Source organism: Pleurodeles waltl, chromosome 8, assembly GCF_031143425.1.
Source record: "Pleurodeles waltl isolate 20211129_DDA chromosome 8, aPleWal1.hap1.20221129, whole genome shotgun sequence".
Lineage (NCBI taxonomy): Eukaryota > Metazoa > Chordata > Amphibia > Caudata > Salamandridae > Pleurodeles > Pleurodeles waltl.
Window position 1 is genome coordinate 671333807 of NC_090447.1, and position 12904 is coordinate 671346710.

Sequence of the window (12904 nt, forward strand, 5' to 3'; positions counted from 1 at the left end):
TGTGCACACTGTCACTGGAACCAAGTTGTACCCAGCTGATGAGCCCGTAACCAAGACAAAACTGGTCCTGAGTTGCTTATGTTCCAGTTCAGGGAGGACCTGCCAGTTCAAACTGGACTTTTCCAACTGGAGTAGGGTCAAGCCTGATTTGCATATAGCTTGGTTAATTGAAGCATTCCATCCATCACTTTTGTCAGAACCCCATTCAGAGGCCCACGAGGCACACAGGGGCAACTGGGCCCAACCGAGGTGGATGAGGTCTTTTACTCCCAATGTCCCAGGGCCCACTCTACTATGGATCCAGCTCAACTTTCTGCACCTGGCTCTCAGTTGGGTAGAGTAGCTCAAGCAGTCAAGGCTCCTTAAGGGGAAGCTCAGAAACAGATAAGTGAACATGACTCATAACAATGTGCAGGAAACATAACAATAAATCCATGTCCGGTCAAATACTTGTTTTAGTATAAAAATAAGTATTTTTAATTCTAACTCGAAACATACAAAGATAAATTACTTTTGGAAGCAATAACACAAGCTCCTTGAGGTCGGGCTCTAGTAGTTGTAAGGCCACTCCCTCTCCTCCCACCTCTAGTGAACGAGTTCAGTATTATTCTCCACTCACTGATGGCCGCATACAGGAAATGTAAACTATTAGGCCGTACTCAAGAGTTCTTTCCACTGGCTTTGCTAGTAAGTTGAGTTCTTAGAGTCTATGATTAAGCAGTACGAAAGGTGGTTTGTCCACCGGGGCCCCACAGGCCCAATTCTCAGCTTACCCTCTCTGGCGATAGAAAACCCTGCAGCTGTACAGCACGGTCCTGTCCTAGAGCAGCTGAGTCAGGCCGTGCGTGATCAGATGCAACAGCACCTAGCAGGCACTGGTTCTCTGTCTTGAGCAACACTACCTGTGAATTGAGACAGGCAAGGTGGTCTGGCTCCAGGGGTCACTTGGTAAGTCACTTCTCCCTCACCAGGTATAGGAGTGTGGTCTCCTTGCTTTGATGGGCTTTGTTGGTGCAATCCACATGATACCGTTGGATCCTACCTTGGTCACAGAGGGTCCTCGGCCCCGAGCGACGACTTGGATCTCTGGGCTTCAGCATCCCTAGCAGCCCCTAATAGTATTCGGGGTCGCCACTCCAGGTTTACACACACTGGTCACACCGGCCTGATGTTGGTGTCCACGGCGGCCTCACTGGTTTGCAAGGCTGCCAAGCACACGGGCTACAGTTTGATCAGTTCGGGAATGGGTTTCTCCCACCACACTTCTTGATTCACTCAATGGCGGCCTCCAAGTCACTTTGGCACACGGACAATGGCCCAATGGGTGCAGGGAGTGGGATTCTCCCATCATGCTCATCCGGTCTGGATCACAGTGACCCCTCTTGACATACAGGGGTCACTAATTCAGTCCAGCGCACTGCCTATGGCCCGATCTGAGGAGGGATGGGTTCCACACATCTTGCACAGGGAGTCCTCACGCCAGGGCACCCCTCTGGACCTCACTCCTTCCAAAGATCACCTCTTCCTCATAGGCACACCCAGTATTGGCAAGCAGGCAGGTGCTGGTACTCCTGGTTCTAGGACAGGTAATCTTGGTTCCCCTGGGTGATGTACCCTCGATCAGCAGAGAGACTAGCAAGCTGGGCTCCTAGTCCTTGTCACAGGCAGAAGTCTTACAGAGCTTCCCCTCCTCTCACAGCCTGCTGGCTGCTTGGCAGATGAAAGTTTGGGGTCCTCAGACTCCCCTACATATAGTCATTTTCCCGACATGTGATTTAGTATCTGGACCTTTGAGATTTTAAGTTGAGGTTCTGTTCTCCCCTTTCTTCATCCTTCTAAAGGATGTCTGTCACCGCAGACAGGACTCCAAAGCTGAATAACCCACAAAATGATTCATGGGAGCGGCCTGATTTCACACCCATTAAAAGATTATTCCTGGGGCCTCAGCCCTGCTCTTTATGATTCCCATATCAGCCAAAGCTCCCTCTTCCTGAGATGTGTCCATGCCCTTTCCTTGTTATCTGTCACTGAAATAGAGAGCCCTTTGAAATGCACTGGGAGAGGCTGGCTCTCCCCTCACCCAGTGGTTTTCCCACCAAGCTCACAGGAATGCAGCAATACACAAATGTGTCTGGGGGATCCCTCTACCCCTTCCCAAAATGGAACCCATGGTCCTTCATGTATGAGCGCAGGCACTTCTGCACTCTGTGTACATTAATAGCACATTCAACTGCCTAGTACTGTTATCATGTATTATGCTCCCACCAGCATTTCCACATGCAGCACACACTCTGTCTGTGCACACTGTTCAGTACTGTAGCTTCTCTGTACTGCACCAGAGTGTGTTATTTCAAAAGCACACCCTCCTAGCGCACACACTCTTCTAATGTGCGCACTGTACCACACATCAACATTCACGTAGTGTATTTCTTGCAAGTGCATATGCACTCAGCACATTTTTTTCATCAAGCAAGTACTCCCACACCAACCCAATGTAGGCCAGGGGTGAGTTAAACACACAGCAGTGGAACTTTTAAGAAGGTGAGTATGCCTGTAGGCAAAATTGTGAGGATCCAAACTTGGCATCTGCATGAGGTAAGTGTGACACTGCTGCAAGCCTCACATGCTGGGTGTGGGGTTGACAACACAACCCTAATAGTGCATTGCAAAAGAAAATATTTTGATGATTTTTAATCAGGAAAAATGTGGGACTTCCTGATCTGCCTCAAACTCAATGGAAAATAAGATCAGACTTTGGACTGCAGCATTGTGTCTTGTATGGCTCTATGACATCCAATCTGACGCTGGGTTCAGAGCCGTGGTCAGAGCTGTGCAGCTCCACCAAAATTTCTAACAGAATATTTGATTGCCCAGGGTGGGATACAGTTAGAGTAGAGAAACAAACTAATGTTGAGCAGTCTATTGAATCAAACATCCTATTCAGGTCTACAAAAAAAACAGCAACATTCGCCCAGGTTTCACAATTCATTAAAGATAACTCCAGACGTTCAGACTACCAGACAGGATTCCACGCAGGAAAAGGCACAGAATCTGCTCTCAACGCCATCTGGGATGACCTTAAAAACACAACAAACTTCAACAGGGTTGTTGCACTACTTATGTTGGACCTCTGCTGCCTTCGACACTGTTGACCATGACACTCTAATACAAAGACTCTAAGGAGCTGGCATAGAGGGAATTGATCTTGACTGGATCACATCCTACCTTCAAAACAGAACAAATGTTATCTACACTACCCCTTTTCAATCCAAACCATACTTCACAAAAGCAGGGGTCCCTCAAGGCTCTATCATCTTGCCTAAGCTTCTCAACATCCACATTAATTCATTACCAACAATGATCAGTGAATTTCAGCTCACATGCTATACCTGTGCAGATGACACACATACTCCTTAAACTGAAAAGCCTGAAAGGCATCGGAAATTCACAAACCTTCAGTTCTCTCGGAGCCGTTGATCAGTGGATGACATGGAGCCATCTCAAACTGAATGCTTCCAAAACTGCAATATTAACATGTGGCAGTTGGGAACATTATGACACATACTGCGCCTAGCCTGATGATCTGGGACCACCTCCTAAGGTATCTCCGGAAGTAAGAAACCTTGGAATTAACACTGACTCCAAGTTATAAATGAATGCCCAAGGGGACAAATTATCAAGATCAAGCTTCATTACTATGTAAACTCTGCGACGCATCACCCACCACCTGGGATTTCCACACAAGGTAGAGGCTACTATCTCTCTTGTACTGTCTAACCGGATTACACCAATGGCCTCTACCACAGATCATCTTTATCAACCATGAAAAGACTACAATGGATTCAGAACTCTGCTGGCAGACTACTCCTACATGTAAAGCAACACACCACAGCTCCCCTACATTGAGAGTCCTACCTTGGTTGCAGGTTGCCAGAAGCTCTACCTTTAAGCTGCTTTGTATTACTCACAAAGCAGTAAATGGAGCAGGACCACTTTTAATAAGGAATAAAATTACCAAATACATTCAACAAAGGAATCTCCACTCCTTATTGGCATCTCGCCTCAAAATCCCACCATACAAGGAAAAACATATAGATGGCACATCCTCCTCAGTCCAAGCAGTCAAACTCATTACCCCAAAACATAAGATCCACGGATAACTATCTTTTCTTCAGAAGACTACTCAAGAGTTGGCTCTTTCCTACGTAGCCACCATACTCAAACAAATCCCTGTGTACATAAACATTTATGATTATATGTATGTATACATATTTATTTGTGCAAATGTGTAATAATTATGTTTTTTTTAAATATATAGATAATCTTCAGGACTGCTTAAATGTATATATTACTAATGGTTAAATATATTTATACATATAAATGTTATCCTCTGATTACTTAACATGTATATAAAGTCACTGCACACCTTTCATATATTATTTCAATAGATGCTTATGGCCTCTGTTTTATTTATCTATCACAATATGTAAGCAGTATCAAAACTCTTTTTTCTACAAGTACTTCACTATTTAAATATTGAGAAAAATATAAAAATCAAAAGAAAAAATTAGTTATTAAAAACTAAAAATAAATTAGCTTAACCTACAGCAACACTTGAAAGTTTGAGTTTATAAAATACTACTTTAAATCTCAATATATTATCTTCTTTAAACATGTATACCCTCTCTATGTATTTATAGCTCTATTACTTCACTCCTAATGTAGAAGAAAGAAAAACCTTTGACTTTACCTAATACACTACTCTATGTCTCACATTACACCTCTCTCAATATATCCTCTGCCTTCACTCTTGGACTCATCCCAAACCTCATCCTACTAATATAATCTCCTCCTTAACCCTTTCTTTACTCTTCCCTTCTCTATCCTTCCTTGAATCACCCCAAAACTAATTTTACTACGATAAACTCCCAAACAACCTTTGTAGTACTGGAGGTTTATACTAAGGTATATCTAGCCAAAGTTCCAAGGCAATGTCTTGTCGGTATGCTGGAGCACTAGAATGGCTAAACAGTTGGTGCAGCTACTGCCTGCCTAATCTGGCCCTCTAGTTCCAACTAGCTTGTGTACCCCTTCACTCAGGCCATAGCAGTTAAACAAGGCCTGATCAGGGAGAAGGTGTGCATAGGATATCTGCCGTTGCCTGGACATCTAGTATAGGATGCCTGCAGATTCTCCTGATGGAAGGCCTTCCTTGGTTAAACATTCATAGCGTACACTGTCACGCTAACACACCAGCCATTGGGCAAGTAATCCCTGGGTTAAGAACAACTCACATTGGTATTTTCCTTAAATCTTAGTAATATGCTGTCAATTACAGGAAAACTGAGTATCAATCCACTCTGACAAATCCTGGCTGGGCAGGCTAGAACACACTTTTTAGGGATGCATGCACTATCATAATCCCAACAATGGTATCCTCATTGTTCTATTCTTGTCACATTCCCCACCAAATGTTTGTTACCCGTTGAGTCATTCACTTGATCCCCCTACTCAAAGCAGCACACTTTTACAAGTAGACTTCTTTTCCAGGTCTAGAAAAAGAAGCAAAGTATGGAGCATTTGGAGATTCCTTGTAGTTAAATCTTGTTGCCAGTATACAACACATATGAGTTATAAACGTGGTATGTGGTGTAAAAGTTTTATTGTGGGTTTAAAAGACGAGATACAAGGCATGAAATGGTTTTCATACAAAAATTCCTTTGCTACTAGTTGGTGAGTGAGAAAAGTGACTGATATATAATTGGAATATGGGCTCTAATATGAGTATTTTCAAGTAATTGCCCTTTTGATTTAAAAAGTGTAGCTTTTATTAAGTGGTGACATCTAATGGGACATACTAGAAATGGAGACGTGTTCTGCGATGATGGTGAGATAATTGCACAATAAGTCAGTACTTTTAATTTTTAGTAGAATCTTGTGAGGAGCTGTATTTGATGTTGGATATAGCCCCCCTTAACTTTTGAAATCCTGAAGGAGAAAATGTGTTTCTCTTGTTTCCTTAGATTCTAATAATTCCTAGGCATGTCATTGACAAACGTCCTGAAAGGGAGACACAACAAGATAATTTAATCTAAGAATTTCAATCAGGTGTAACTGGTAAGCTCTCAATAAAGCAGATAATCCTCTACAATACATATGGAATAGTGTGACTGAATTAGTGGATAGTGGGTTAAGAGGATGGAATAATTTAGATCTGGATTCTATTTTTTTTTACAAGAAAACTAATGTTCAGGTCGTACGAAAAGTCTCAACGACCTGAGAACACATGATCCAAGCAATGGAAGAACGCTATTGACACCTTCACTATCACTAGCAGATAACCGTGATTTGCAACACTCAATTCATTACCTATAATAAGGTGAGTAGGTAAAGTTGGTAGAGAAGAAGTAAGAACTACAAACTTGAGGGATCCCTTAGCAATAACAAGTTTAATATCTCATCAGTTTAATTCCTTTAGCAGTTTAATTCCTTTAGTACCCCACTGATGGCCAATGATTTATCTGTAAATCTTCCAGAACAAACTGGTGCAAATACAGTACAATATTGTATTTCACAAGAATGCTTTAGAATTCTTTTTCTATTATCAAGGATTTTCTTGGAGCCATGTACTAGTTTTTGAGCACTGAAGTGATGTAGAATGTATCAAAATATTTAGTTAGAACAGTTATAATAATATTGTTTTATGAGACATTTGGATAACTTTAAATTTGGAGTCTGTGAAATTGTGTAGTGAAGGTATATCAATGCTCCTGACTAGTACCAATAAAACTATTGTTATCTCTTCAAATTTCAGTCATGAAGAAGCGGCATGTATCGCTGTGAAACACATGTTGACTTAAAATGTGTAATTTTGGAAACTACTAATAAGACTGAATAGGAAATCTGTGGATTGAACTCAAGTGATTGAACATTTTGTGCTAGAAATTATTGTAACTTTGGACGCAAGTCTTGTCATCCGTGAATATGAAATAGAAACGTGGTGTTAATATCATTTAATGTTAAGCCTTTTAAAGAATAAATTACAATGAAGGCTCCCTGTTTTCCATTTTTTACTGATTTATACAGATAAACCCAGACAAAAGGCAATTTATTTTCTTGTCTGTATTTATTTTTAAGTGTGGATAAAAACAGAAAATAGGTTGTTTTTGCGTGATTTTAGATGCTGTCAGTCATGGCCTACAAGTAAACAGCTGTACGGAGTAACAGGCAAGGGGCTTAAAAAAATAAAGAAATTTTAGTAAAAGAGCTTAAAAAGCAGTAGATATGCGTAAGGTTCATACTAATATGTGTATCTTTTCATATAAGTGTAATGATTTATCATGTGTGGGCTTTTATATCATTGAAACCTATCAGACGTGTAAGCATTAGTGCACATATATTATTTAAATAAATGTGGAAATATACTAGTTTCAATAACATTTTTCACAAAACCCAAAATAAACACGGATAAATAGAGCTAAAATTTGCAGAAAATAAACATGGATAAATCCAGACGGAAAAGCCCCCCAAAAAAATATCATAAAACCGAGATCCCTAATTACTATCAAACACAATTTGTGGATAAAGTACATCTACTTGCAATATTAGGTTTTTGAATAGCTCCCTACAGGTAGATTTACATTGAATGTCAAGTTCTGACTGGGTTGAGCACCGGTCCAGTAGGTAGGAGCTCAGGGGACGGCCGTTATTATTTTCACCCAAACCATTTTGCTGGTTTCTAGCATGACAATGGTGTGTCCATGTCTGGTCAAAGTTGATTCTGGAAAGGCACTCCTGCTTTATGTACAAGAGCAAAGTGGCTTTGTGCTAGATCCGTCAGCCTTAGGGTGGTCTTCCTCCCACATTTTTTAGCCTTTTTCATTCATCATCTATGATCCTGTTTTTGCTGGCCTTAGGACTGCTAATCAGTGATAATGTGTGTGTGATCACTCCATAAAACATGGAAACAATTACTTACACCCAACTGGCACATTTAATTTGGTTATAAGTGCCTAGTAAAGTGGTACTACACGTACCCAGGGCCTGTAAATTAAATGCTACTAATGGACCTGCTATTTTCTGAAGACAGTGGTTCCCATAGGAATATAATATAGTTAAACAATGAAATTAAAACACAATCGTATTGATATTATGCCCAGTAAGAGAGAAGGAGGAGAAGGGCAACCTTATAGCGATAATCAGAGCGTAAACTGAAACTAATCAAAGCCATCATATGTTAGCACAGAGTTTAGTTTAATTATGAGAAAAGCCCCAAAGCAACCAAGGAACCTACATCAATGAATATGCATTGATACACTTCAACAAAAAACAGGTTTCTAAAGACAGCCACAAGCAACCGAAATCAATTCAAGTCCATCTGTAATGACCCAATTATAATCAAAGGGCCACTGTGCACAGGTTTGTTCCAGGCTTAGTTGAGGACGTTTCAACCCTTTAATAAATAATGGGTCTCATAAGGACAGCATAAATAACATGGGATACCTGAAAAAAATCAATAGTATGTACAAATAAAACAAAGAAGGAAGAAACAACAAAGACAATACATGTGATTAGAAGGGACACATACCTAACCCAGACAAACTTGTGTGCACAACCCCACCCTTGCAATTGTTCAGTCCTAGATGTCAGGGTGACTCTGCACTGTATAAAACCAAAAATGAAAAGGCAGAGTGAAAACTTACTGGCCATGTTTGTTCAAAATAGAAACCCAGATGTGCAGGACTGTAATTTAGCTTACCGCTGAAACAATGCCATTGGTCACGAAACCAACAGATCATGGTTAAAGTCACGTCCTGGCATAAATGAAAACAGTTGTGTTTTGAATTTTATTGTTTAACTATATTATATTCCCATGGGAACCACTGTCTTCAGAAAATTGAGTTGCGGCCCAGGTTCCGGTTCGGTAGGGCTGCCTTTGTAATGCTATACGGACTAATGGACTTGCAGTGCTGAGGGTGCCACAGACTTGAGCAGCAATTCTAAACAGGTCCTCGGCCCGCCATTGTAGCCTGTGTGCGCAGTTTTAAACTGCCATTTCAAACTGGCAAAATAAATCTTTTGCCAGGCCTTAACTGTCCTTTTAAATACATTTAAGTCACCCCTAGAGCAGGCCCTAAACAGTCCCTAAGCTACGGTGCAGTGTGTTTAAAAAGTTGGACATGCACTTTTAACTTTTACATTATCTGGTATTGAAAAAATCTTACATTTGTTTTTCACTACTGCAATGCCTAGCACTCCCATATGATAACGCTGGGTTACCTTAACATATTTATTAAGTGATAACTTTCGATTGGGAGTAGGTAGGAATTTTAAGTTTGGAGTCTAAAGAGTTGTAATTTTAAACCCTTTTTAATGATGAAGTAGGATTTTGAGTCACAATTCTGAAAATGCCAGTTTTAGGAAGCTTCCATTTTCTTGCCCTAACCATTTGGTGCCAGTAGAATGCTCCAGGGTCACATGACTAGGTGTAGTTGGCAGTTAGTCTTTATGTATTGCTCCCAGACAGTGAGACAAAGGATGAATAGGTGTTGGCCGGATGGGCCATCTCTGAGTTGATGGGGGAAGGAGCTACCGTCTACCTGACATGCACATCCTGAATGCTTTGCCACAGCACTCTCACAAAGGATTTGACACTAGCCTTTTGTGCCTCCAAATAGGCTGGAGCCAGAGAAGGGACCTGGACCCATGGGTTGTGCTCTGTCAGCCCAGCTGTAGTCAAGGCAGATCCGACGCAGCACAATGCATCAAAGCACCAGAACTGCTGCTGCGCTACGCATCCCAGATGCAGGACCTTGCAGATCTTCGGAACCACTACTGCGCAACAACTACTCGATGCAGAACCTCGCACTGCAGCCCCACAGCCCCCTAGAATCGCTACTGCGCGATGCATCCTCCACACCGGACCAACATTGGAGCCACCACTGCGCAACACATCATTCATGCTGGACCTTGCAATGCTCCACGACCAGAATTTAAGGTACTTTGTTCAGCTGACCACCTTGGTCCCTTTATCCAGCCTGCACTTCATTGTGGTCTGCCTGAAATTTCGACTTTTCCTAGGTCTGGCACGACCACAGTGGCGCTTTGTGGTTTTAGGCACTATTTTCACTTAAATCATTAAAATCACATATCTCTGGTTCTACTGATTTAATGTTTGTCGTTTTCAGCCCAAATAATGCGTTAAAGTTTACTCTATTTGTCTAAATTAGTGTAGGATCTTTCTTGTGCTGTGTTATCACTTTATTACTTTTGGGAGTGCTACATAAATACCTTGCACATTGCCTCTAGGTTAAGTCTGACTGCTTTTTTTGCTACCAGAGAGTTGATAACAAATTAATGTGGGGTTTGCCTGTGACTTCTCCCTGACAAATTGTGGTTGCAGCTTGAGTAGGCTTTTAGCCCCCCTTCAACCAGTAACCCAATTTCCAACACTACACCATTGCCACTTGTGGTTTTTCATATAAAGAAACATGGAAACTGCCATTGCAGTTTGTGAGTTTCACATTGAGACAACACAGGCAATGGCATCATACCATTATTATCATTATAGTGGATACCACTAATGTTGGAGGAGTGAGACTGTGTAATATGTAACATGCAAAATATCATTGTTGCCATATGCACCTACCTGGCAGTTTGCTGCCACATAAACAGCTACAGCTTTGTAAAGTATCAGCAATAACCCAGGCAGGTTGGCTTTTTGAGAAGTACTCTCATACTTTAGCAGCACTCCTTGCAGGTGGGCATATCATGTCGCCGGATGCTGCAGGAACAGGTTCCCAGCCTACAATGCGCCAATCCTGATGCTGCTCAGGGCAGTGTCAGGATTGGCTCGGAGCGCCCAGAACTGTGTTGCCGGGCTTGAGCGAGCCTATTGCGCATGTGTGTTTGACCGGACCAAGACGGCCGGCCAAACATACATGCACTGTGAGGGGGAGTGCTGAGCATTTCTCCTCGCTACTCTTCACCCCCGTGGCCCCACCCCCTTTACCAGAAAACGATCATAAACAAAGTTTATGATCATTTTCTGGTAAAGGCTTTGCAGCTGCCGCTACTGGCGGGGGGAGGGGAGACACTGGTTCTTCCCATCTTCTCTGGAGAATTTTATTGACTCATCCAAACTCCGACCAACTTCTACTGGCCAGGAGCTCCTACTTACATCTCTAGAAGTCATCCCAACTGGCTCTCCTAGCTACCACTGGGTCCTCCTTTCTTTGCCCCTACTCAGCAGGAGTCTCAACTCACATTTATGTGCGGACCCCAATTTATTTTGTCAGGATGATAACCTCATACTGACCGGAGGTCAAAACGCAGGTGACTACAAACACTTCATTTTTACCCCATTTCTGTACATCATGCGAGTTAAGAGCAATGCGTCTTCTTTTTATTCCGACACACCTTTCACTTCTTTATACACATTGCCACCCTTTCACGTTTTGAGCATATTTTCCAATATAACTGTTGCCGATTTTACTTTTTAACTTTGTGAATAAATTGCGTTAAGTGCATTTGGCTACGGGTGTTGTTTGGATTTATTGGTTATGTCAGTAAATGTTAAAACTGCAAACAATTTTGATTGATTTATTTTCCATGGATAACGAGTGCAACCAAAAAGTCATCAAATTACTATTTTAAAAATGAGTCTGCAATGAATCACTGTTTGTTGTATGCTATTGCCCCAGTTCCTGGCCAAGCAGATTGGGCTTCCCCTTGTTTTCCTTATAGGCAACTGAAGAGCTGGTTACAGTTCAGAACCCTTCAACAGTTCTCATCACTCCATGGGTGCAGCAGCCCTGTTCATCACCCTCAGCAACATGCTGCACATGCCTCTGACCCTTTACATATGTTGTCAACATTCATAACCAAGTTTAGGGAATACTACTAGTGATGACAGAAATGCATGCAAACTAAAAATGTTTTAATCTGAAATACATCACGATTACATCCAACAGAATTTCACAATGTATAGGAAAATATTGAAACTTAAAGATTTATGGCAAAAACGGAAAATAATAAACAAAACAATCTCATTATGGTCTGCCCTAGAAGAAAAACTAGAACAGGCTGTCTGTCAAGACTCAATACTGTTGGTGTGGTTAGGTAACATGCCTAAGCAAAATTGAGATAGGTAATAAGGAGTGGGTTAAGCGTGTTGGGATAGTGAAATACTTAAGAAACAAGGAGGAGAAGGCTCACAACTTATGGTTTGAATCTTAGAGTAGATTCTCTCATAAACTTATAAACACTTGAAATAAACTGATCAAGATATTTGCGTTGAAAGCAAAATGCAGAGTGTTAGTAAAATAAATAGGACAGGCCACTAATGCTAAAATGAACTCGGATACTTTTCTGTAAAAAAATCAAATATCACAACAGGCGTCTGCTTCGGGAACGTGATGTACAAAACAGATGCGTGTAATGCTTGATCCTTACCATCCTCTGACAACTTCGACCAATGCTTCACTTGGAAATGTCCAGCTTGTGGCATCGTGAACATCACTGTAGATCTCAAGCTTCTTTCCACTGCAAAGCTTATCATGGATGACCATCTGAAACAGTGATTCGCAAACCCTAGTTTAAAGAGTGGGCTTCATACATTTAGCCAGAAAAATGTGCTTATTCATATGCAAACTATCTAAAATATCTCTCTCAAATAAGATTATTGTTTTGAGCTAGACAAAAAAAAAAAAACTTAAAGGTGTTTCTTTTGTACGGAAAATGATTACCTTGTTATTGTGCTTCTAAATCAATCACCTATCCAATACCAATTGCTTCATTATAAGTGTCAGATGACCGAATCAAAGAAAATCCTAAGCAGACACCACCATGCAACCTAAAACTATGCCTTGTTTGCATATCACCCATTTGTAAAGAATGAATACTG

At 41.3% G+C, this 12904-nt stretch overlaps 1 protein-coding gene across 2 annotated transcripts in view; it reads right to left on the minus strand.

The window, feature by feature from the left end:
• CRYBG3 (crystallin beta-gamma domain containing 3) overlaps positions 1-12904 on the minus strand; it is a 1300096-nt gene that overhangs the window by 838696 nt on the left and 448496 nt on the right. For both annotated transcript variants that reach the window (XM_069204785.1, XM_069204786.1), the window contains one exon: positions 12454-12569. In XM_069204785.1, the coding sequence (XP_069060886.1) occupies positions 12454-12569 (116 nt within the window). The remainder of the gene's footprint in view (positions 1-12453; positions 12570-12904) is intronic.